Genomic DNA, 26,676 nt, shown 5'->3' on the forward strand with positions numbered 1-26,676 from the left:
GGATCTGACTGTTTTATTCTTACATATTTTGATTGAAAATTGTTACTTGTTATCTGGTTTATTTTATTTTTAAGCATTTAATAACTTTTGTCCTAAAAAAATGATTCTAAATCCTATTTTTATGCCTATCAGCGCTTCCTTTAGGGGGTTGGTACAGACCAGAATCCTCAAAACAAAAACGTCTAAACAGCTAATAAGTGATTCATTAGCCAAAATTAGAAGTATACATAATATATGCATATATAACAATATGCATATGCCATTTTTGCAGTTTGAAATTCAAAATAAAAACGCTTTATTCGTTACGATGGACATGCTGAAGAACACTGTGACCTTAAGGGTAGTTTTTGTGGGATTTCTGCCTCTTAAACTGCCACTAGATGGCACCAAAGCACCTCTCTGGATCTCTTTTTCACTGTCCAGCTCTCTAAGGGAGGAAAATATCCTTTTTTCTGTTTTGCAGGCGCTTTATCTTATTGCAACCAACGGGACCCCAGAGCTGCAGAATCCAGAGAAGCTGTCAACGATATTCAGAGACTTCTTAAACCGATGTCTGGAGATGGACGTGGAGAAGAGAGGCTCTGCTAAAGAGCTCCTGCAGGTAAACCCGCGCTAAGAAAATCCTTTTTCACAGTACAGAAACAAACAGAAATGTTATGAAACGGACCAAAGTTTAGTCAAATACGCTCCACTGTCACCATTTTAAGGCCTTAAGAAAAACATATCGGTCATTTTACACTTTTAATAAATGAAAATGTTTAAAAAAAGACTTGAAGTAAAATAAAAGAAAGCAGAACATTAAGATTGTTATAGAGGATTCCAGCACACTTACACAAGAGATCAATGTTGATCATGAAACTATTTTGACAAATAATTTCTGTTTAAAAATTTTAATGAGCTAATTTATTTACCTGAAATTCAGCACATATACTTATTATAATAAATTAAATTACAATTTTCCTATTGTAGTATTTGACCATTTATATATTTTAATATTTCTTTAGCTTCATATCTCACAGACCCTTGATCAACCTGCTGTTTTATCTCTTCTCTTTCTCCCCCCCTTCCTGCATCCTTTCATCCTTTGCGCCCCGACTCCTTTCACCACCTTTGCCCTCCCTGGGTTCCCGGTGTTCTTCTCACAGCATCAGTTTCTGAAGATGGCGAAGCCTCTTTCCAGCCTCACCCCCCTGATTCTCGCAGCCAAGGAGGCAGCCAAGAACAACCGCTAGCTAGCTAGCTAGCTTTGTTTTTCTCCCCCACCTCCTCCTGGCGTCCGGCGTCGTTCACAGGAAGGTGGCGTTGTATGTGCTTCTGGCTGGATTATGACGTTCTTCAAACGCCTTCCGTCTTTGTTTTTTGTAAAGTTGCTTCGACTGTTATTTTCCTCCACTCTTACCTTTGACCCCTGAGTCTTGACCCCCCCCCCTCCTGCACATCTCCTGGGGAGAACGAAGGATGAACTTCAGATCGCTGTGGAACAGAACATCTCAACGGAGCCCAAAGAAGTGAAACGGCGTCCCGGTCCAGCACAGCCAGCCTTTACGTGTGCGTGTGCGAGAGCTTTTAGTCGGTGAAGCTGTAGGTACTTTTATCTGTTGTCACGGTAACGCACGTGTTGGTCCCTTGCTGCCCGCAGCATCACCTCCTGTAGGTTTAGGTGTATATCCGGAGAGGTTTAGTTTTGTCTGAACGCGGCTGCGCCCAGAGCCACTGATGGATGGAGTTTGGACATAGAATCTCGGCGCTGCTCACAGAGGGGGCGGATGGGGTTTTTTTTGGGCAGATGGGGGTTTTTAGGGCAGTTTTGCTCAATTTTATAGGCTGAGGCCTTTATCCTCTTCAGAATCCTCTGGATCAGGAAAAATGCTGGCTTTTGGGAGGTCAGTGTGAAAAGCTGATTTAAAGTCATTTTTAAATGTTTTTAAGAGGATTTCTAGAAAAAAAAAGACAAATAAAATGATTCAAATGGATATCAGTAAGTTCAACCAAAAACAAAGCTTTTTGTGTAGTATTTTAGGTAATAAGATGATTCCTCCAGTGACACATTGACTTAAAAACACCTACGGCATTCAGCCAATACCTAAAAAATATGAAATAGTAATTGTGAATATCCTTGCAGAAACCTGAAACAGCATTGAATTGTAATGAGTTCCGATCATCTAAGGTTACTTTTGCTCATTGGGGTCAATATGTTAGGTTCTGCATTTGTTTTTGCTTTTTTTTAGTGATCCATTAAAATAGCCTTTTTAGTATTTCGCGATAAATGTACTTTTTGTTTTTATTTGTAGTTTTGTGTTATGACTTTTGATAGAAACAGATACTAATAACATCATCAAATTAAAAAGTTGAACAGCTTTGTTCTCTGTGCGTTTTGGTTAAAGAAAAGTAAAAAAAAAAATCAACTTTTGGTCATTTTTTATGTAGTTTGTCTTTAATTCCATATCTTTGTTTGTGGCGTGGTAAAAAGGCGGTAGGCAGAGGATATTTCCCCCTTTTCTTTTATGTTAGAGTCCTGCGCTGTGGATCTTTCTGTCCCTCAAAGGTTTTTCATTGTGAAGCTGCGTTTGCGTTTTTTTCCTGCGGCAGACACCTGATTGATCCGCGATAAACAGAACCAAACTGACAGGATCTGACAGACCAGGAGCAGTTTCCTTCGCTCCCCGAGAGATCACATCTCACTCTGATGATGACGTCCTGTCTGCCTGACATGTGAACACTGATAAACGCATTTATCCGGCTGCTCTGCGTCACATTTGTGCTGCTTTAAATAAAAGGCCGGCCTCGTTTTGGGCTTGTTTCAGCATTTAATGGCTCAGCTCAGTTTCCCACTTTTGCTTTAATGAGAAGCTTCATCTGTTTGAGGTAGATATGAATGATGTGAACTTTAATCTGGTTTCCCTTAATTATTCTGGAAAATGGAAACAAATTCCAAACATTTTCATAATGTAACTGTCAAGCGATTGAGCTCGACTTATCCTCCGGATGAAAAGTCGTGTTATTTAAAGCTCTGTGATGTGAAATGGGCTCGCCGAGGTGCAGGGCGCCCTGCCTGTCAGGCGCCGCATTAAAAAGGTTAATATCTGAATGAAGGAGGAAAATGAGGTTTAGGGGGGGGGTACTGTCAAGCTGGCTCCATCTGCGGCTCTGGGACGTCACAGTCTGTGGGCTCGTTGAGAAGCTGTGATGACGAGAATGTGCATGAAAACCTTTTTATACGGTATGCTTAAGAGGAAACGCAAAGTCAAGTATGAAAGCCCTACAATGGAAATGAAAGAGACTGGTGTACGATGGGGGAAAACACAACTTCATCCTATTTTCAGAAGAAACTTGAGAAAACGATGAAGGCACTGTGTTGTTGTTGTTGTTGGTTTTTTTGGCCTGGAGCCCCGTGAACACAATCTGTTTATTTTCTGTGCTAAAGAACAAAATAAATCCGTCTTTTCCCAGTTTTTCCTTAAGGACTGCGCTTCTGGTTGTCGTCAAAAAGCTTTTTTTTTTGTTCTTTTCTGGAAAACAAAGACTAAAACTGTCACTTTGATTTCTACTTTTAAAGGTTTGTTAAAGATTTTGTTGTTGTTTATTGTAGTGACTATGTGACTCTGGCCTTAAACTGTGTCAAAGGTGCAATACTGCTTTTGTAACAGTCTGATGGTTGTGATACACTGCAATATTTTATTTGATTTGATTTGATTTTAAAGTCCCACTCCGATCATCTTTGGATCTAATTTCAAAGTGTCCCCAGTGTCCTTTTGATTAGGATTATGCTGTTTTGAGCCTAAATTTTAAAAAACTGTGTCATTTTCTAGGACAAAGTTTCTGCAGAGCGGCTGGAGTTCATTAAAAAATTCCCCGATGGGTAGTTGCTGTGAAGCAACTCCGCCCCCACTTCCCATCACTGTTGCTGAGAGCTCAGAGCAGGCAGTTTGAGGCCCGCTCAGCTTATTTTCTGCAAACAATCTTTTTTCATCTTTTTTTGATTCACAACGATTTAAATAAAGAAATACTGTGAAGCAGAATTTCAAGCTTAATTTTCTGTGTAAGTGTCTCGAATCAAAAAAGATGCCATAAGAATGTGTTAAAAACACAACTTTCATAGTAGTGGGACTTTAAAGTCTTTTTTTTGGTTTTGTTTTTCCCATTACAGCCTTTGAAAATCAAAATGATTGGAAAATGCCCCAAAAGTAAAACACTGAGCTGGTTTGAAGAGGATTTTTCTCACTTCAGCGTTAAAGGAGAAGCACAGTCCAGTTCCTCGATTGGTTGAAACTGCAAACGCTGTCTGAGGAACTCTGAAGCTGTGAGCGTTAGCATCCTTCAATGAAACCTTTATGAACACACAAACCCCCCCGGCTCAGAGACAAACGACGCCCGGTTCCCACATTAGACTGACATCAGGTATAAATGTTAGGAAAAGCTGCCCTACATGAAAAGGTCAATGGAAAGCACAAGAATGGTACTTTTTAAACGCCTTAGGATGACTGTGATGCTTAAAAAAATCCTTAACGTTCACATTAGTCAAAAATCCTCTTTTTTTTTTTTCTGTCATGTTGGATTTCTTTCTGTAAAAACACTGATGTCTAACACACAGTGGACGATGTTTGCACTAAGTGTAATCAGAACATTTGAACCCGTTTGTGGAAAAGAAAGAAAGGCTCAAACCCCCCCCATCGTTTAGGTGTTTGATCTCTTTTGGAAAAAGACAAAACAAAAATGGCTGCCGGCTTTATAATGTTGCACAATCTTTGTCACGCCTCCGTTTCCTTACAGTGAAAAGCCCATAAAGCCTTTTCACGAGGAAACGCTTTTCCGAGCAGCTTAAGGCGGGATTCTCACTGGAAGTGTGCGGTTCAGTGACCTCTGTGTCCGGGCTGATCCCCTCTTCTCCATTTATTGTACCAGAGCCATAATGTCTGTTTGTATCATTTCCTTTAATGTATTTTTTTTTTTTTTTTTTTTTAGTTTTTGAAACAACTGAAACATAAAAAAATAAATTATACAAAAACTGAAAATCTGTTTTATTGGTTTTATGTCTGAAAGCTGCTTCCATAAACTCTGTTCTATTTACTTTTCATGAAAAGCCTAATTTACACATTAAAAAAGCAGCTTTCATGCCATAAAAGACGGTTATTAAACACCAAAAGAACTTTTAGACGATCCAGATGAACCGAGGCCAATTTGTCTCAAAGAAAACCGGATCGATAAGCATTTAACACCATAATTCTAGTTAAGTCAGCAAATCTTTTGCAGAATCCCAAATGGAGCTGCACCGCTTAAATAATGAGATCTTTTTTTCTTATTTTCCATTTTCTCAACTCTAAAGGCGTTTGGAAGTCAGTTATGTAAACCATTTTTCCTCGTCTTCCCTCCTGTGGCGGTGAAATGAGATCCCATCTCCCCCCATTTCGTCACGCTCCCTTAATTAAAAGGGGTAATTACTGCTCTGCTGCTTCCTGAGCTCTCCTTTTCATCTTCAGGCAGCCAGAGGACGGGTTCACAGCTGAGCTGCAGTTGCGTCACCGCGTGTGAATGGCTGTGGATGCCGTCCAGGCCGTTGCATCATGTTCAACTTTCATTCACATTGGAGCCCAGTGAGCTCGGTTCTGCTGGCTCTGAACGTGACATTCAGAACATCACAGGAAGTTTACACGTGAGCGCCAGTTGGGCTGATTAAATGAGATTTATATTTGTCAGCATTTGATTATTACATCACCGCTGATGGGACTTTCAGAATGCCACATTTTCTTGTTGATTTTGCATTCCTGTGCCGTCTAAATGATGTTTGTGTTTCATTTGGTGCCATGAATGAGTTTATATTGTGGTAACTGAGAGTCCAGGCTTAGACAGCAACACAAACATTCTTGTTTAGACTCGTTCTGCATGTTTCACACATTTATTTGAGAAGTTTAAATGTTTTTTAATAAAAAAAACACAGTTTTCTTAATTTTAGCAGCTTTCCTATATTTACAAGCTGAGCCCTTTTGTTGTTCTGTGGCTCTGCTTTTGTTATTTTTTAAAAATATTTTACACTTTTATTCCACTCATGTCCAACAGGAAGAGGCTGCAGCTTGATTTCAATCACAGACATGTTAAAAGATTTAGCTGATTCTAAAAAACAAAACAAAACAAAAAAAGTTTATGGTGAGAAACCAACACCAGCTCATTAGAAATGTTCTTTAAGGAGAGAAATGCAAAACACAGATAGCAAGAACAACTGCCAACCTTCACAATAAAATGACTCGACTTTGGAAAACAAAAAACACACTTCAGAAATAAAAAATTGCAGAATAAATATTATTTTCATGATGGAATAAAAACAGGATTGTGACACCTTCAGGTGAATTTCTTTCCTGGTTTATTTCAAGTTTGTTTCATCAAAATAAGATAAAAGAAGAGAAAAAGGAACGGCTCAAATGATTATAAAAGATGTTTTTTTTTTTTTTTTTTTGCATTTTCCATATTCTATATATGTTTTCTTTACGTCATGACTGATAAATGTTAAGTTCAAAATAAATATAAAATGGAGAGTTTAGGAGAACAGCATATTTCTTATGCTGCTGATTGTGTCACAAAACCTTGTAAATGATGATCAAATTCCCCCACACAGCCACATAAATCCTTTGTTCAATGTTTTTTTTTAATGTGTTTTTACCTGCAGTTGTGCACCGGACATGTGATGTGCGTTGAAGAACGTGCGTTTGTCCACCACCTGCAGTTGGAGGAGGCTTGGTGCTAAATGTCAAAGCGGTCCAAATCGCGCTCCAGGCTTTTTGTTTTGTTTTGTCACAGCTCCATTGGGAAATATGAAAGTCTTGGCATCAGAATTCCAGCTGGACACAAACCGCACTTATTAATTTATCCTCCATCCTCTGTGAATTAAAGTGGACTCCATCCAAACGTCACTGCCATCCAAATCCAAGTCCCTGATTGGTCATAGTTTGACTTGGTTTGAACACATGCTCAACAGACGCGCGTTCTGTATTTAAAGCCCAAAGACAGACTGAAAAATTGGCGTAGCGATGTGTGAGCGCCCGAGTCTTGAATGTGGAAGTCCGAAGCGCGCATTAAAATAGCCTTTTTTATTGAAAGTGGCCACTTGAACGTACATTGCCAAGGACGGTGTGAACGTAGCCATGCCCCTATATTTTAAAGACTTTCAATATTGTTTTACACAAAACAGTTTTTAGACTAATAAAAGCTGCTGTTAGTTTTAAAACACTTCTTTTTTTTTATTAATTAAAGTTGGTTTATTTTTGAAAACATGTCAAGTTTAGTTGTAGTCACTGGGTTTGACTGAAATGCAACCACAAGGGGGCAGTATTCAGCGCCTCAGTGTGCCGATGCCATGTCCGGGTGGTAAACGCAGGAAGGTCATCTGACATCTGTTTGTGATCATTGTTGTCCGTGGTTATGCCCCCCCAGGTAGGATGTGATCATGAGGAGAAGAAGACCTTCTGGAGTGAGGAGGACGAAGTCATCTATTTATATATTTTTAAAGAAAAAGTCGTGAAAGTCTTCATCAATAATTTGCAGTTTCTTTTACAGGCCAGGCTGCTAGTGGGGTCCTGAATCCTCTCCAGTGAGTTTGTACACTGCAAGGGTTTGGTTCAGTGTGTTGCCATGGAGACTGCGCTTCCATTAAAACGAACCAAAACTCCTTCCCCATGACAGAAACGATGACTTAGGGCTTCCCTAGTTTCTTTTTTCCCCCAGTGAAAGAGTGAACGCACGTCTTTCCCAGATGCTTGGAGTCGTGCATCTTCCTCTGCTGGCGCAGGACGGAGACTGATGAGGCGCTTTCTGCTGAGGTGGCACTAAGGGAGCGTGACGTACTGTGACGCATCGCTGGACAGGACGTACAGCAGAAAAGGTGAGATATGCCGGGAGGAGGATGAGAAGCGGACAGCGGAGCCCCTTAGTAGGTGATGGGGAAGAAGATGAACTGCTACAACAGTTTGACCTCCGGTGACGGAAAGTTAGAGGATAAGAAACGTTGGGTAAAAGATTTGGATCATTTTAAGACCTACTCTGATCTCTTTTGACTTGTGTTTAAAAAAAATGTCCTCATGATAAAAAAAATACCACAAGAACAAGTTAGAAACGCGACTTTAATGGGTGCGATGATGGGTCTGGTCAAATACTAATGGAGCGTAGATTTTTACTCTAATAGAGTTTGCCTCCAGGGCAAAAAAAAAGGTCCCACCTAAAGCTGGAAACGCAGGTTGACAGGTGCAGAAATGAGACAGCCTTACAGGAAACTCATTTCAGCTTCTTGTTATTTGTGTTGTCGTTGTTTCAATCGGCCCATGAACGTGAGCTGAAGGTTAAAGTGTCAGTTGTTTACTTTCTCTTTCAGCTCCGCGATCAACGTGAGCAAACCCGACCAGCGTCAAAAACAGTAAGTAGAACTTTTAGTTTTATCGTCCTGCTGTCATAAGCACAGTCCCACCAAGCTGAAAGACTGTTCTCGGGGGGCATTGCCCCCCTTGCCCATGGCCTAAATCCGGCCTTGCTACCAAACGATGGTTCATCTGGGAGAACAGGATGTAAATGTCAATTCTTTAGCCTAATAGACAAAAACGAGCAGCCACATTTCTGAAGATCTGTTTGTTAAACAAAATACACCTGAGAAGAGAATATTTTCAACATTTTTGGGCTAGCAACCCTGTTTTATTTCTACAGGAGGAATTTCTACCCTTTGTATTGGGTGAAACGGCAGAAATGGCTCATACAACTAGAGATTTAATAACATCCATTTATGTCTCCGTATAGGAAGGGCTTGTTGTTTTGTTCTCAAACTATCAACAGACGTTTTCGCACGCGCACGACACCGTCATGGAAAATGTCAACGGCTTTAAGCTGCAAGGTCAAACTTTAAATAAAACTCCTCTGTTCTCACTGAGTTCTGGTCAGAGACTCGGTGGACCTGCTGCTGCTGCTGCTGCTGCAGAGGAGATCTTTCTGTCAAATGAACAACAAAGACAGTAAAGGTTTGCTCCAACCAGCCGTCACAATGGTTGGTGTGTGAGAAAAAAAACTGAAGAAGAAGGGATGCAACCATGGAGATATGAGTGTAGAACACCCCCCCCCCCCCCCCCCAAAAAAAAGGAAATATCTTTATAGATTTCCCTGTTGTTGCATCTGGTTAGTGAGAACATCGAGTCTAGTTGTCGTGCAATGCACCACGTGTGCGTGCAAGTGTGTGCGTGCACGATCATGCTGGTTGAGGTTCCCGGGTGATGCAGCGGACCCCCTTCCCCCCTCCCCTACCTCCTTATTTCTCGGCATTACATAACGGATTTCACTGCAGAGGCAGAGCACTGCAGAAAGCGGCGTGTTCACACAGAGCCCCGGCTCCTTCGCCTCCGTCCTGACGTTCACTTTCGGAGACCTGCGCCGCTCTACGGCGGCCAATGCGTCCGGCTTTAACGTCCCCTGGAAGAGGGAGGGTCTGCAGATGCATTGAAGCCCATTTTAGCATAATGTTTCTGCACATCCATGCAGATAAATCACTTCAGAGGGTAATTATCCTCCAAAATGAGTTGATCACCTCTGCCTAAGGGGGCAAATAATACACGTATTTTTAATATAATTTTGTTTATGCATTTTGTGAGGACATATTAATGGTTTTGTGCAAATTCTAGCACTTATTGTACAAAGAGGAGCAATATTCATCTAAAATCATTCTTTTTGTATTTACTATTGTTTATTTTCTTTTTTTAATCGGTTAATTACTCTCCTTATACATCATGTCATATACTTTTATCTCTCTTTTTATAAAGTAAATGTTCTTTTCCTTCTTTATCATGAAAAAATGATCAATTATTTGTTAGCATCTTAACTTGAAATCAAACAGATGTTTTATTTTGTTAAATATCTTTAGATTCTTTTACATTTATAAAAATGACACTAAATCAAACTACGAGGCACTTAAAGGGGTTTAGAAGTGAAATACAATTTTAATCAATCAAACCTTAATGTGAGAAAATCTGTTGAAGAGCCATAAAAAGCTCCCAGGGACGATGTTTATTGGATCAGATCCTCAGGTGTCGGGCTCTAGATCACTGTATGGCACTGATGGATGGATGGAGAGGAGGGAGTAGAAATACGTTAGAGTTAAAGAAAATTTAAGATGAGATTTGTCTTAAAAATCTTAAATATAGTCTTTCATAAATGGGAATAGAGCTGTGAAATTAAAAAAAAGCCTGAATTTGCATCACTTTGACATTTTGCACCAAGCCTCTTTCATTTGTTAATACATCCGCTAGCAAACAGTAGAAAAAGATGAAGCCCCTCCCTGCTTGTCTGGTGTGAATACTGTGGGTTAAACATATATTAAAGAACCTGCAGTTAGCGGGGGCCTGAACACGCATCAAATGCCCGATGTGCTCGTAGCTTAAGGCTGGCATTTCCTGTGATTATAGTAAACACAAGTGTTTCTAGTTCTTCTAGTCAATGCTCGTTTTTTCAGAAACACTTTTTTCATCAAAGGCTAAAGGGAGAAAACACTCGTACCGTATGCAGACTAAATTAGCCTTTCTAAAGTATTTATTTAAGGAAATAGTGTAAAGAGATTCCATTTATTTCAGTATTGCGCTGAAAGTCCCATTCCGATCATCTTTTGATCTGTTCTTAAAGTGTTCCCAGTGAACCTTTGATCATGTTTCTGCTGATTTTAGCCAAAATCCAAAAACCTGTTGTTTTCTAGGACATAGTTTCTGTAGAGCAGCAGGAGTTTGTTAAAATTCACTTCTGAGTTGCGGGAAGAACTGTTGGGGTGGAGCAACCCCCCCTTTCCCATTGCTGAGAGCTCTCTGTTTACATGCTCTCTCGCTAGATTACTGTCCCACAGACCCCTCCAACCTAGCATTAGTCAAAATGGCGAGCAATATTGGAGCCATACAGGTATGATCCAGATTCCAGCTCAGACGAGGAAAAAAAAGACGTACATGGATCTATTTGTCTGCAGGTGGATCCATCGGAATGGAGCGGAGCAGGAACTTTGAGGCTCTATGTCGATGTTTTCCAAACTGCATTTTTTTCATCTGCTCCTGATTCACAACCCTTTCAATAAACAAAATACTCAGAAACGTACCGGTAATTTTCTTCATCATGAGAAAAATGCCACAAGAAGATGTTAAAAACACCGTTTTCATGAGAGTGGATCTGTTAAAGACAGCAAGACAAGCATTCATTTAAGCAGCAAGAAACAGTTTGAAAAGAATCCTTTTTAGTCAGGATTACTCCGAGAAGAAAGCCCCCATAAAAAAAATACTGTCACCCAAACATAAATGATTTGAAACTTCAAACATCGTCTGACTTGCTTCTTATTAATAAAGTTTTCACATGTCACATCCCTGACTGTGTGATCAGATGTCTGCCACTCCGATCAGTGTCTGAGTCTTTTGTACATATTGCCTTCTAACAGTGGCAACCTCTGCCGTATGTACTGGATTTGATGCATTAAGATTAAAATTGTGCCATGTCTCCATGGCAACACTCTGCGTAGGAGTGACATAGGTGGAGTGCGTTGCCTCTGTGGGCTGATATCCCCTGCCGGGACTCTTGGGTTGATGTGGAGTTTCTAACTCGCATTTGTTAGTCTGAAGAAATGTCTCTGAATCTGCGTTCTCTTGTGGAAAGACATTTCTTTGCTCTCTTTACTCACATTTCCACTTGGGAGCTGCCCAGCTGAACTACAGCCGGCTGCTGCAGCATCAAGGTTTCTGCTCAACAACAGCCTGAAGACGACAATTAAAGAACAAAATTAAGCAAATCCACGTGAAATAGTGACTTTTATGAGAGTCTTTAATTGGCCGATTATGCAATGAAAATGGTGTTGTTTGACGTTTTAACATGTTTTTGTGGTATTTTTTTTTTGATGATGGAGGATTTATACAAACAAAAAGGAGCTTAAAATTGCATTTATTAGTATTTCCTTATTGAAATCCTTGCAATTCAGAAAAAAAAGATTGGAAAAAGCCTGCAGTAGGGACGTAAGTGCTTTAGTTGGCAGGCTCCATTCCCATGCATCCACTTGCAGACAAATAAATCCACGTACGTCCTCATTTTCGTCTAGCGAGCTGGCATCCGGCTGAATGGTTCCAGAATTGCTCGCCATTTTTGTCAATGTCAGGTTGGGGTGTGAGGGGCTGTTAAGCAAGCAGGAGAGAGTGTAAACAAAGGGATGATGGGAAATGAGTCATCAACAGACCCGCTGAGTCTACGTCCTAGAAAACAAAATAACTTTTTAGATTTTTGACTAAAAACTGCACAATCATAACTAAAAGACCACTTTAACAGAATTTTTTAAAAAATAGATCAAAGATCTTTAGCTGCTCCCAAATCTACACTAGATCAATAAAAACAATCAACAAAAAATAGATTTTTTTGTTTGGTGCCCTGAAACTAAAGATGTAGCTTAAATATATTTTTAAAATCTCTAATTTTTTGAGGGGTAAATTAATGGAAAAGGACATATCTACCTTCCACATACTCTGTACAACAACAGTTGTACACAAATCCATTTAAAAATCCAACATCAGGCTCCCATTTTAGTACAGAATATCCAATCTTTCTTTTGTTATTTAAATGGAAAAAGCAGAAAACAGAGTTGGACGCAGTCTTTAAGACATTGTTTAGTTAGATGTTTTCATTGTTAAATTCAGTTTTCATTAGTCTGATTTGTTTTTAACGTGCTTTTTATTTATTGCCCCGACCAACAGCCCCGCAGCAGGACTTCCTCTGCCTTCGCCGAATGTTTTAAAATGCTTTGGCCTTCAGACTCAGTGATTGTAATTCAGATCAGCCCTTTCTCTGGTTATGTAACATCAATCAGTCCAGCATTTAGGGGTGTTTAGGAACGCAATCTGCTCTGGTGACATTCTCAGGCTTTACGCTGAGTTTCTCTGAATACTCAAATGTGAAACAAACAAAGATTTTAGGTTTTTCTGCCGCTCATGAAAGCTTGTTTTTTATGAGTCTGTGGTTACAGAACAGAAATTTTGTGGAAATTGATGCAGTCATGTTGTAATCTGTCTACAAGACTAAAATGTTTGTATTGTTTATAAAAATCAAAAAGACCCACACCTATGCACACCAGGTATGTTTCTTAAACATTAAAGCATTCAAGTTTTCAGTTCTGTGTTTATGAAGTGAAGTTAATTATTCTAAAACATAAATCCAGCAAAGTTTATGACACTTAAGAAGAATGTTTTCATTCATCTTGAAGCACAGTAAATGGCTAAAACCCAGAAACATCTTTTCATGATTGTAATTTGACTAATATTTTTGTTTAGCAGAATATATTATTGTTTTTCAACCAAAAAATACATTTTATTTATGTTTAATAATATTCGGTGAGGGTTAATATGAAAGGATAAAACATTAAATTCTTAGTTTACAATTTTATTATTAGTTTAACAAAAATATCCATAAATGTTGTTTTTTGCTTTTTAGAAATTATTTTGCAAATTCCTTTAGAAAGTGGAAATCAATAAAGCTATAAAACTGTCAGATTGTTTATCTGTATATGAGATAAAACATATGCCTTTTTTTACCTTAATTGTATTTATGTTGGTCTTTCTGTTGTCTTTGTTGTTTGTTGTTGCATTTTGATTATTATGTCTGCTTCTCTATCTTTGCACTAATGTTGCATTTTGGGGAGGTTATAATTGCCTTATACCTTGTGACCACATGTTTTGTGACTTTGAATATGTCAAACATCATATTTAGAATTTATTTATGGTCATGTTGCTTCTACGTCTGACAAATACCTTAATAAAATGTATGGAATCAATCTCTAATGGTGATTAATCTTTTCATTTAAAAGATCAGATTCGGGAAAAATAACATTTTTCCCACTTGACTCCCGGTCCGTGAAGGTGGCACAGAAACACTAACAGCAACAGGTTGATCGGAGCCCCTCGCTGGCGGCGGCTCGTGCCTGCAAGCTCCCCCTGTCGTCCCCCCCCCCCTCTCTCTTTCTTTCCCAGTGACGTCACACAGCAGGCTCTCACTGTTGGAGACGCCGCGCTGCTCCACGAGACTGCCGCGCGACACGGCTCGCGTAAGGTTCGCATTTTCTTTACTGCCCGTCAAACGGATTTTTTTTCTTTTTTGTTCTTTAAAATTGTGGATTTACCGTCGACCGTCCAAAGCAGAATCTTTAGGTAAGAACATGTTTACACCTTGTTTGTACATTTGAAGAAGCCAGGCGTCCTCAGTTACTCCTGATAAGCACATTTTCTGGTGTTTTAGTGGACAGATTGCGGGGTTGATGGGAAAATGCCGGTCAGGATCCGGAAAGGTAGTTGAGCTTCTTTAACCAGCAGAATTTGGTCGCTTTATGAAGACTATTTGTGTTCTATTTCTCCTTTGTGACATAAAAACTGGTGGCTCTTTTAAAAAACTGACTTCTGGCGTTATTTACCATAATTATTAGGTTAGTCATTCCTATTTTATTTGAGCTTTGGTTAGTTTGTGTCCACAAAAATTGGAATAAATGGTTCATTGTATCGGATTACATCACGTTTTATTGTATGATGTCTTTTATTGTCTTTAATCTCTTACTTCGTAATTTGTCCTGACATCAATACATGTATTGTAAACACATATTATTATTATTATTATTATTATGTTATAATTATGTTTTAAACAATTTCTCTAAAGATTTATCATATTTTGACAGCATTTCTCTTCTTAATCTCTGGCTGAATCAGTTTATTTTGAGGAAACCCTTTTCACAATTAAAATGTTTAATTGATCATCATTTCTGTTTATGTTAAATCACTTGTTTCCAACTTGTTAATGCTTTTATCTCCCAGTCAAGGTCAGTTTTATTAAATGTTCTCATTTCCTTTGACTATTTGGATATCCAGAACAAATTTTATTGATTGACATTTTATGAATAGATATTTATTTTCTTTCTTTGTTCTTTAAAAGTCATTTTTGCTGAAGGGTGATCATCCCCAAACTATATTAGACACTAAAAATGCTTAAAATGTTTATCGTGTGATCCTTTAAGCACAAATATAAGGCTTGCACAGCAGCAATTTATTTATTATTTTATTTATTTATTATTATTCTTTATTATTAAAACAAAATAAAAAAGCTAAAAATGTCCTCATCCTTTACATTGTAATCTAATCTAATCTCAGTCTATAGTAAGAACTCAAATATCCGTCCTTTCCTAGTCTGGGTTTAAACTATTTTTCATTCTGAATCAAATCATATTTGGGTCATTTGCAGGCTTGTTATGCACATCATTGTTTTTGATTTTGAAGAAATTTCCCATAATAATAATAATACCTTAGCTAAGTAACAATAGGAAGAAGGCGTGTTTTTGTGTTTTCTTGGAAAAAACATGGAATTCATCTGATCTTCTTTGGTTTCACTTTACAAAACCAGCATGTTTTAAACTTGCAGTCAGAACTCGAATCCAAAATGCATATTCTACATACATATCATGATACATTTATGCTTAAACTTTGTCATGTTACAGTCATTTCTATGAAGCAACTTTTCTTTGAATTTGAAATTAAGATCTGCCATATCAAGCCTAAAGAGCTGATAGAGGTTATCTTACTTCCGCACACGTAGATAGAAAAGATTTCTGACCTATTTAACCAGATAAAAACCTATTTGCTTTTTTTTTTTTTAAATATATTTCCCCATATATTCTTAAAAACATTTCATTTTCCTGCATCATACATCTTTTGTGGATTTATAGCTTACTGTTTAAGTGCCATATGGGTGTTTTACCTGATTAGTTAGGGAAGCGTTATGGCAAATTGAATTTTGATGAATAATTATCTAAACCTTTTGTTCTTGTACTGATAATTCTTTTACATCTATTTAATATAGTTAGAGTTTTACATTGAAGGTTTATTTAGCTGGAAAATCATATTGAAATGACTGGAAATGTGCTCTTTACAAAGAACACCAGCCAGCAGTCGTTTTGAGTGCTTTCAGCTTTACTTTGGTGTGGTGTGTCCAGACAATGTAAAGAACAGTAAAAGGCTGAGTGCTCTGGTACTGAGGCGGTATTGTTCTACATACGGTCTCCTGTCTAAAGTGACTTCTTCTGTCATTTTGGACAACAGCAAGACTTCAAAGCATGAAAATAGAATATCATTAAAATGTTCAGATCACTGACTTTATCTGAGAACTGGATCGAGCGAATGTGACGTCACCATAGAAGACAGTTTACCTCCGGCACCAACAAAACGAAGTCAATTCAGTCGCCATTTTGACGTTATACACACGCCGCCATGTTGGAGCCAGACGTCGTTAGTAAGCAGCGATTGGTCCGAGTCGGTCTGACTCAACGTTATGGCATCCACTCTGGCCAATCAGGCGGGGGCTTGTTTGAAGTCCACACCCCTACCACTTGAAGCAGGCTACGCAAAACCTGTCAAACACTTTAATCGTTAGACGTGAGACCACATGCTTTTATTGAGCCATCTGATTGGTCAGTACATCACTTGAATAGCTTGAACTACAAAAAAAAAGAAGAAAATGTTGTAAAAAAAATGTATCAAAAGCAAAAAAAGTTTATTCTGACAAATATGATGACTGAGTAACCTGTTTATTTCACCATAGAAGTCCATGGGATTTTGACTTCCTGGAGCCAACAGGTACTTCCTGTTTGGAACGTCAAAAGGGGCGGAGTCAGTCAGTCCACTTTTCAAATACAGTCAATGGTTCAGATGCAACTAATCCTTAAAAAATACCAGGGAGATTTTTATCAGATCTTATATGTAGCCACAAGGGGGGCAAAGTCTGAGTCTCCCTGTGCCTGTCCCCTGCCCGGATAAAATACAGGACGGGCATCCGGCGTATAATCAACCACCTGTGTGAATCAGTGGAAGGTGATTTGCTGTGGCGACCCCTAAAGGGAAATGCCAAAAGGTAAACAACAGGTCAATTCTTTAACCACAACAATACAGAGGAAAATACTATTTATAGGATACTAGTAAATGCATAAAATAAACTCCTAAGAGTGTGTGATATAAATAGTATTTTAGAGATGATGACAGATTCCCATTGTTAAAAATGAGAGCGAGGGATTCTTATTACCTGGGTGCGCCCCTTATGTTACAAAAAGATGCCTTGTGTACATTAAACCTTATACTTTGTGGAAGAGGATCAGTTCTTCAGTTTCCACTCAGTCGCCTCCAAACTGCCTGGATGCAAAAAGAGCTCAAATATGTGGCATGTCTTCAGGTGCTCTTCATCCTGTTGGGTTTTCCTTTTAGATTTGGCAGCGCTTCACAACGATCTGCAGTTCTGTCAGGCGTGATGAAGCCGAGTGAAACATGATGAACTGCTAACCTTTTCTACTCAAACGTCTCAGTTTTCCACATCAGCCTGGATTTTTTGATCCTGAACAAGCTCTTTTGGTGGGAACAACCTTTTTTTATTTATTTTTTTATTTAAACAAACGGTTGGGTTTATTTATTCCAGTTTGACTGAAATATGACAAAAAAAGACAACTTTTTTTGTTGGCTGCTGTTGGGTCCGTCTGCTGCTGGTGCATTGCAGTTTTTTAATTGCTGAGTGAGCTGTCTGAAGTCAAAAATGCTTCTAATCTTAAGATATGAGCTTTCATGTGGATTAGCTTTCAACCTCTCAGACACAAAAACACAACAGCGAAGCAAAACTGCAGCCTTACCCCAACTGTAGTGGTTTAAACTGAATCAACTGACTCTGATACCATCTGATCCAGTTTAGTGAAGGTATTATTTCAAAATAAAAATGGTTTAAATCTGAACAATATGTATTTTGTCGTTGGCGGCATCCCAAACTTCCTTTTTTTTTTCAAGCTTTGCCATGTATTAAGTCTCATCACTTTTACAGATCAATGTCACACTTGCTGAAAGTATTAAACAAGAGTCGTAATTTTATTTATGTCACAGAACAAGCAGTCTTTTTTTGATTATAGCTGTACTTTAGTTAAAATAAGACTTAAATTGATGAGATAAGATAAACTTTATTTATCCCGACGTGGAGAAATTCAATTGTTACAACTCTGGGGATCAAGCATAAGGGTGCAAAGTTACAATGTGGGGGAAAAAATGCTATATTCCGCTCTTCTTCAGCCTTTCAGAGTAAACTATATCCATATATATGATAATATGGAACCTTTGGCACACTAAAGAACCATTTTTTATGAAATATGATCTATTTTCCAGAGTTCTTTTCCAACCAGAAGCTAAGACGCCTTGATCTCTGAGGCTCCGCCTTTCTCTCCTTGTGGGTACCACCCATTTCATGAAATCAACCTAGACCCCGCCTCATCAGCTTGTTTGCTTTTTTCTCACGAAAACAAACAAAATTCGAACTTTTGCAAAGATGGATGTGCGTATTGTGCAGAGAAAATGAAAGCTTTTAGCCGGTCACTGTTAGCTAGCTCTGTGGAGAAAGAGTGTGTGTGTGGGTGCGTGTTAGCCTGGGGGCGGAGCTGGCATCGCAGACTCTTCCTGGAAGGGGCGGTTCCTCAGTTATCGTGAGAACCCGCTAATTTCCATGGATTGGGAGGGGCTGGTGCTTAGGGAGCAAGATATTAGAGGAAAACGTCGACAGATCAAAATACCGTTTCGGGGTTGTTTTTGTGAAGAATTAACATTATAATATAATTAAAAACTCAAAAAAGATGATTTTTCATTAGATATCAGAGCAAAAAGAAGAAAATCTTGTGTTTTTAACATATTTTTGTGGTATTTTTCTGATGGAGGACAAATATACAAATATTTCTGAGTATTTCTTTATACAAATTGTTGTGAATCAGGAACAGATGAAAAAATGCAGTTTGAAAAAGCTTGTGGTTGTGATGATGAAGCTACAGTGGGCGGGCCAGCAGCCTCCTGCTCCGCCCCTTTCTGATGCATTCTCATGTTGACAAACAGATCCATGTATGTCTTTTTTTTGTGGATGTGAGGGGCTGTAAGCTAGTGGTTGTGTAAACAGAGAGCTCTCAGCAATGAGAGGGGGACGGGGTTGCTCCTGCCTACAACTAAGAGGTGTATTTCTAATGAACTTCTGCCGCTCTGCAGGAACTATGTCCTAGAAAACGACACAGGAGTTTGGATTTTGACTAAAAGTGGCATCATCACAATGAAAAGACCACTGGGAACGCTTTGAAAACAGATGATCGAATTTGACTTCTATTGATAAATATAAGAAAAGCATTGTTTTTGGGAATCAATGGAATAAATTTGAGCAAATGCACATAAATATTTTGACGAGTTTATTTTCAGTTTTTGTAAATTTTTAAGTTAAAAAAAGCAGAGCTGGATGTCAACAGAGCGACGTGTTTCCCTCCACAAAGAGCTCTGGGTACGTCTTCTATTGACGTCCTCTGCTGGCTGAGAACGATCAGATGTCCTTCATTTGTGATGTTGTGTAGAGACGCATCTGCCAGAGTTCCCACCTCCTGCTCTGTCGCTGCCATCAGAGCACTTCATGACCGTTTGAAGCCGTGGGAAATGCTCAACCTGCCCGCATGGCGTCCATCCTGCGAGGCAGAGATCGCCACGGTGTGTTCGGTCACATATAGAACAGCTTCGAAACATTTTTGTTATAAACAAGAAATATTCTTCTAATCATTTGTGGCTGATTACTCACGTTAAACACCTTAATTGTGTGTTGGGTTTTAAACCACACTGACTAAAATCTTTTCTTTTCCGACAGTCTTTGACTGTTTTTCAGTCTTTGACTTTAGTCATTTTACATAAACCGTGCAGAAAGGAAGAAGAACGCTGACAGCAGGACGGATGGAAGCGATGCAGAACAAAACGATGAAATAATAACAAGCAGAGATCAAAGAGAAGTGTGACGCAAGACTCTATTAAGAAACGTCATTGTCGGTATTTTCTCTTTTTCTTTTTGGGAATGTTTTGCTCCGCTGGAACACAGAAGTCTCATCCTAACTTTAAGGGGAAAAAAACATCTATTTTTATTTCAGGTGCCCAGAGAGTTGCATAAGTGTGTCACTGGTCTTTTCACGTCACCACCTGTTTGACCCACTTTAGGTCCATGTCCATCCTTTATTAAACACCCATAATAAAAAACTAGTCAGTGCAAAGAGTGGGAAGCTGAGATAGGAGGTGAAATAATAAAAGGCAGATGCACATGTTTAAGTTTTTATGGCCCATAAAATTGTTAAAAACCAAAAGGGAAATTTCAAAGACATCGACACCAGAACAGTAAACCGCAAGGTCTGTTGTTTTTGACTAAGCAAACACATGTCAGTGGGTTGTTTTTATTTATTTTAGAATCATATGTTCTATTTGAAGATAAAGATGTAAAAAAAAAAAACGATATAAACTATAATAATTCAATTTTCTTTGGAAAAAATGCTTATTTTTGTCATTATTACACGCTGTTGAGCTTTTTGGATTTTGATGAGCAACTGCAGCTAAATATGCTTAGTGTCAACTATGCATTAATTAAGTTAATTAATTTTAGTTGCAATTGCTGCTAAATGGACTTTCCTTTAACTGCTTTGATGTTTCATTTTCTCATATTATCAATTTTCTCAGCCCCCATCCTCTTTTATTTTTACTTATTTTATTTATTTATTTATTTATTTATTTAATATAAACATATTTACAGAACTTATAATCAAATGCATTCAAAACAAAGCAAAATTATTTTTCTGCCCTGAATAATAAACAGCAAAGGTCATAAAGTGAATAGGAAATTATAAGTTACCAAATAATAAATGGAGAATAAAAACAAAAGTTAACAAGAGAAAATATTACTCATTAAACAGAAAAGTACAAAGTTTTACTATATGGTACGTTTTAGGAGAAGGAATATTTTTAAGAGTTTTATCATTTAGGAGAAAACTTTCTTGGTCTGCCCTAATATTCATTAATTTATTTTTAGGAAGTAATATAGTTTTTCATTCTGTAAACTAAAATATGTTTGAAGTTTATGAATTTACCATTTATAAACCATTCTGACTCGTTCCAGAGCTCAGAAGGAAATCCACAGTTCCCCCATATTTATTTACCAGGATCATCATAACCGATCTGATGTCACGGTTACCATAGCAGCGCAGTGATAACAAGACTCCTTTGGATAGACATGCTGAACATGATCAGTGGCAGATATGCCGCATGTCACGTCGTCCTCGGCGGCTCTCCTAATGAACCCTGACCAGAGCCGAGCGCCGCTTTGTCACTGAAAGGAGGATTTTACACTCCTGACTCAACCGTGGCGCCCAACGCGACACGCCGCTGCAGACGTGTTCAAGGATACAGCTTTGCCTTTATGTAAGGCTGAAGAAAACCTGCACTGTGTGGAGGATTATTTGTCATCACGGAAGCATCTCTGCTGCTGAACCATCTGGATCCAACATTTTATGCATTTCTCAAAAAGTCAGCTTGACTTTATCTCATCTGCAGCGTGAGACGGTCCAGTTGGACCCATTTTTGTGGGATTTAGGACACGTATGTGGGTCTGTAATTCATCAAGGTCTGAGGCAGCTGAATTTGTTCGTGGGTCCTTCTGTGAGTCGGAAAAAAGTCATAATTCTACAAGTGAAGTAATCATTCCATAACTGGGAAAATGAATACGGTTAATGTGTGAAAGTCCCACTCCAATCAGAGTTTGATCTTCTTTCAAGGTACCAGTTCCCAGGTGTCTTTTCATTATAATTAAAAATAAAACAACCTGTGTCGGAAATTGTTGGTGGTAAGCAACACCTCCCCCTTATCCCCTCCCCATAGTTGAGAGCTCTCTGTTTAAATGCTCTTCTGCTAGCTCACAGCCCCTTACAAACCCCAACCTAACATTAGAGGTGCAACAAAAATGGCGAGCAATATCAGAGTACAGTTTAGAGCCAGATTCCAGCTAAGAGGAGTAAAAAACAAAGACGTTCATGGATCTATTTGTCTGTTATTGATGCATCAGAATGGAGCAGAGCAAGGGAGCTTATGTCTCACAAAAAGGCTTTTTTAATGTCTGCTTCTGATGGACAAGGATTTGAAGGAAGGACAGCTTGAAGGATTTGATGTCCTCCATTGTCCTAAAAATGGCTCAAGAACATGTTAAAAACACCAAAAACACAATTTTAATCGGAGTGGGTCTCACATAGTTTTAGGCTTCTTTCAGCTGAGATTTTGTCATCGTTCATCAAAACTATCACAGGCGCGTGTGTAATTAAGGACCCGGTAGAACCGATGATAATTTCAACTATTTGTATTTGCTTTGGATATGGATGCTCCAGACGCCTTATAGATTAGCAGCTTTAGTTGTAACACTCATGAAGGTATTTTTGCATGAATCGATCCATCCTAATATGAAACAGGACATTTTTCAACGTCTAATGGTATTTACCTTAGAACATGTTCTTGTCCCATACATGTCTGCAAAATAATAATAAAATATTTCACTGTTCCACGAAACAAATGTAATCTTTTTCAAAGGTCTTTTGTTTTGCGTCTAGTCCTGAGTCGCAACAATTTGAATAAAAAAATAGTCAAAAATACAATTTTTAGCTTAATTTTCTTTATACGTGTCCTTCATCGTGAGAAACCGGTCACAAGATCAAGCTAAAAACACCAAAAACCCAATTTTCCTCCGAGTGGGTCGTAAACAAACTCCTGTAATGACGGCAGAGTTCAGATGATTTCAGTGTTTTAGAAGAAAACAGTATAGCGGAATATGAGGAAGATGTTTACGACCATAAAACCACAGTCAACATTTTGCCATCAGCAAAAGAAAAGGAGGACAGATAAGGAAGATTATCAGAGGAAGAGGTGGAGGTTTGAGTGCACTAAATCTGCTGCCATCTTTCAGAGAGAGTGATTCATGCTTTTCACAGAAAAAACATTCTGTGACCAGGAAGGACCTGCATCCTGCTGACTGGAGGTTTAGTCGGCTTACCGAAGGCTCTGATTGGTGCACAACTTTAGCAGGAAATGGTCAAGGGTCAATCTGCTCTTTATCCACCATAATGGCAAAGATCATAAAACAAAAATTAGGTTCTGGTTAAAAAAAACAACAAAGTCTAAAACAAAAATAATCTAGGGGTAGACCTACAGGGGGGCCAGCTGCCCACACCAGCAAAAAATTGTTCCGCCCCCCCTTCCCTTCACTGTTGCTGAGAGAGTCCTCTGTTTACCTGCAACCAAACATTAGTGGTGCAACAAAGATGTCGAGCAATATCAGAGCTAGCCAGTCGTACAGTTTAGGTCCAGATTCCAGCTCAGACGAGGAAAATAAAGACGTTCATGGAACTGTTCTTCTGACAGAGGATGCATGACAATAGAGCAGAGCGGGGAGCTTGTGGTCCGCCCAGCGTATTTTCTAATCCCCAAAAATCTCTTTTTCAACTGGCATTTTTTCGTCTGCTCCTGATTCACAGTGATTTGTATAAATAAAAAATATTTGCAAACGCAATTTTAATCCTAACTTTTTTATGTCCTTTATTATCAGAAAAATGCAAAAATAAGATGTTTAAAAATGCATCAAAAAACAAGATTTTTATTGACGTCGGTCTTTAACACTTGTGTTTTAGAACAATAACCTTTACAACCTCATCGTTTACTACATTGCCATGATTTTTATTTCGGGGTAGTTTTTGTTCTTTTATTATTAACCCACCCCAGTGAAAATTGTGTTTTTGGTGTTTTGAACATTTGTTGCTTTTTTCTGATGATAAATGAAATGTATTTTAAGAAAATGAGGCTTGAAATTGTATTTCTGAGTATTTCTTTATTGAAATTGTTGTGAATCAGGAGCAGACGAAAAAATGTCGTTTTAAAAAGAGCTGTTTTGTGAAAAAGAGTGGGCTCTCTCCTCCAAGATCTTAACAACGGGGAAGGGAAGGGCGGCGGGGTCGCTCTGTGCCAATGGTACCGCCCACAACTCTTTCTAATGATCTCATGCTGAAACTTTGTCCTAGAAAATGACCGTTTAAAAAAAGAAAATGACAGTTCTTTTGATTTTGGCTAAAAACAGCTCAATCATAATTAAAAGCCTACTAGTCCTTTGGAAATAGATCTGAAAATGGTTGGAGTGGGTCATTAAATGCACTCAAACTTAAAGTATTTTTTGTACTCCCGTCAGAGGTTGACGCACCTTACATCCTCCACGTTAGACGGAAACGGTCTTCTCTTTCTGCAGGTGAAGCCGGAGCGGTGTCCCTTCTTTTTTTGGGTGATTCTCTGTCTGCTCCGCCCACGTTGCCGGCGCTGCCCTTCAGTCCTCTTGCGCCCGTTGGACCGTCTCCCTCTGTGTCCGTCTCTGTGATGCTGGGCTGTGGGTGAGGGCAAGCCCGTGATCAGACTGAAGCTGGGGAAGCTAAAGGTGGTGCGGCGGCAGCTGCTGCAGAGGTACTGACAGCAGTCGGGGCTCAGGGAATTATTCCACACTATGATTTCTAAATGCTTTAAAAATGTTTCATTCAAGTTTGCAGGGAAAAACTGTTGTGATTAAGACAGAGGAACCAGTGTTCCCCAATGCCTTAAGCGTGTCATTGTTCAACGTTTGCCTCCTAACTGATTTTACCAGGTATGAACACCAGCCCTTTGTCTCCTGTCTGGCTGGTCTCTATGGTTGCCAATGGAGACGATACCAAAGAGCCCGTGCACAACCGGGAGAGTGCTGCTGCAGCAAGGTACATGTACAGACGGAGCAGCACCTGCAGTCAATGGCTGGTCTGCTGAATGTGCTGAAGGGGTCGATTCCACTGGAGGTTCTCCTAAATCCACAAGCTGCCTGTTTTTTACCCCCTGTTTGTTGAAAAAAAAGCCAGCATGTGCATAGTCAAAAGAAACACAATATTTTTCAAATGAAAATGATGTTTTTGGTTGTTTTGCTATTTGTTCACGTTTCACAAGTTATATCGTCATCGCAATATTGATCGTTGATATAGCAAATCGCACGTTTTCCTCATATCGTGCAGCCCTACTGTACAGTAACTGGACTGGCTTCTTCTTTCAGATAAATCCTGTTATTATAGTAGATATTCATTATTTCCCCTTTAAAGCTGTAGATCTCAAAGGTACCTTTAAATGCATGAATTCAAATAATTGGATCGCGCACAATGTTTGGTTTTCATGCGTATATACAAAACAGATGACGAGGATTTACTTTATTTGAACAAATATTCTTTGTTTGTGCTCCCAGGTGGAATGTGGCAGTTTTGGCCTCCTGATCCTAACCTTCTTTCTGAGCTTCGTTTTCCTCTATTTCTGGACTGAAGCTCAGAACGACTACAATGACTTTGACTGGTGAGAAGTTCTCTTTATTTAGCCTGGCGTATCTGAATTTCAATATATTAGTTCACTTTGACTCCGTTAGTTTGTTCTTAGCCTCGTATTATCTGTTCATTGATTCATTCTACCATTGACATTTGTTATCAAATTTTCCTAACGAACTTCACTGAAGTTGATTCCAGATATAAAAATATTTTTACGGACCACTTTTGTGTTTGTCAAAATGTAATTTTCTAAACTAAAAATGCATATAATTATATTTCCAAGGTGTTAATATGATTAAGGTATTTTTTGTACAAGTCTTTATATTTCTGTTTTCCCGTCTTAAATCAAGGTTTGAAGAGTTAATTTCAACAAAAAAGTTATTTTTTCTTTATTTGTATCTTCCAGGTTCAACTTTGGGACTCTTGGGTTCTGGTTCCCCTGGTCTCTGGTCCTGCTGACTGTTGCAGCTGCTCTCTTTGCATACATTGCCCTATTACTGGTAAATAACCAGTTTCTTATATATATATATATGGTATTGGTTGTCTTCTCAGACATTGCCCAGTCATCCTACATCACGCAAAATATGTTGTAATGATTTGTGACCAATTTGACCGTTTGCCGGAGTTATTGACCCTTTAACACTGAAGATGTAAAAAAAAAAAACACGCTCTTTGGCACGCCATAAATCGTGATCAACAACAAATGATCACCATCAACACGAGTCAACTGATTTGCGTTTTTTACCTAAACGCTTCACTACTGTAGAGTGTTACATTAGCACAAGGCTGCTTTTCACTGCTTCATCATCCAATGGAAGCAATGGAGTTAAGAAATGTGTTGGTTTTTTTTACTCTAAGGTCAGAATTTGAAGAATGTACATGTGAATTTGGTCATTTGGACATTTAGCAATGTTTACGTTTTAAAGGGACTTTAAACAATTTTTATTTTTTTGTTTTCATGTTCAAGCTATAACGCGAGTTACCCTTTACCAATAGAGCTTATCTCCAGTGTTTACATTCTTTGGACTACCGTAACTCTTCAATTAGAATAATTCCGACAGATTCTGAAGGGGGGGGGGACAGCTTTGCACTTTACAGTAGTGTAGTGAACATAAATCAGCTGTAATGTGCCCCGATATGCAACACTTTTCGGAAGTGTAGTTAACATAAATCAGCTGTAATGTGCCCCGATATGCAACTTTCGACAGGAATGTGTTGCATATCGGCAGAAATCCGGAAAGGAAAAGACGCTTTTACTGTACGTCAGGATCGTGGATTGATGTTGATCATGTTATCGGCCAGAGAGTTACTGTATGTCAAAGAGCATGTGTTGTTCAAGTATTGCTACCGACATCTCCGGCGTTAAACATTTAAATTTTGTCACTGTGTTGATTGACTTCATCTTAGAATTTCTGAGGTGTAAACTTTGCATCAGTTCTTTAATATTTACTGTTTTTGCA

General features: G+C 38.7%; 2 protein-coding genes across 3 annotated transcripts in view; both read left to right on the forward strand.

The window, feature by feature from the left end:
- pak1 (p21 (RAC1) activated kinase 1) overlaps window positions 1–4,019 on the forward strand; it is a 56,578-nt gene extending 52,559 nt beyond the window's left edge. For both annotated transcript variants that reach the window (XM_004075253.4, XM_011482256.3), the window contains exons 14-15: window positions 464–601; window positions 1,146–4,019. In XM_004075253.4, the coding sequence (XP_004075301.1) occupies window positions 464–601; window positions 1,146–1,232 (225 nt within the window). In that variant the 3' untranslated portion in view covers window positions 1,233–4,019. The remainder of the gene's footprint in view (window positions 1–463; window positions 602–1,145) is intronic.
- A 3,906-nt stretch (window positions 4,020–7,925) lies between these two features.
- LOC101165492 (glycerophosphodiester phosphodiesterase domain-containing protein 5) overlaps window positions 7,926–26,676 on the forward strand; it is a 39,307-nt gene continuing 20,556 nt past the window's right edge. Inside the window, exons 1-7 of the mRNA XM_011482257.3 lie at window positions 7,926–7,997; window positions 9,311–9,449; window positions 10,838–10,905; window positions 24,283–24,347; window positions 24,526–24,631; window positions 25,144–25,247; window positions 25,623–25,716. Coding sequence (XP_011480559.3) covers window positions 7,926–7,997; window positions 9,311–9,449; window positions 10,838–10,905; window positions 24,283–24,347; window positions 24,526–24,631; window positions 25,144–25,247; window positions 25,623–25,716 — 648 coding nt within the window. The remainder of the gene's footprint in view (window positions 7,998–9,310; window positions 9,450–10,837; window positions 10,906–24,282; window positions 24,348–24,525; window positions 24,632–25,143; window positions 25,248–25,622; window positions 25,717–26,676) is intronic.

The sequence above is a fragment of the Oryzias latipes genome, chromosome 13 (assembly GCF_002234675.1).
Source record: "Oryzias latipes chromosome 13, ASM223467v1".
Lineage (NCBI taxonomy): Eukaryota > Metazoa > Chordata > Actinopteri > Beloniformes > Adrianichthyidae > Oryzias > Oryzias latipes.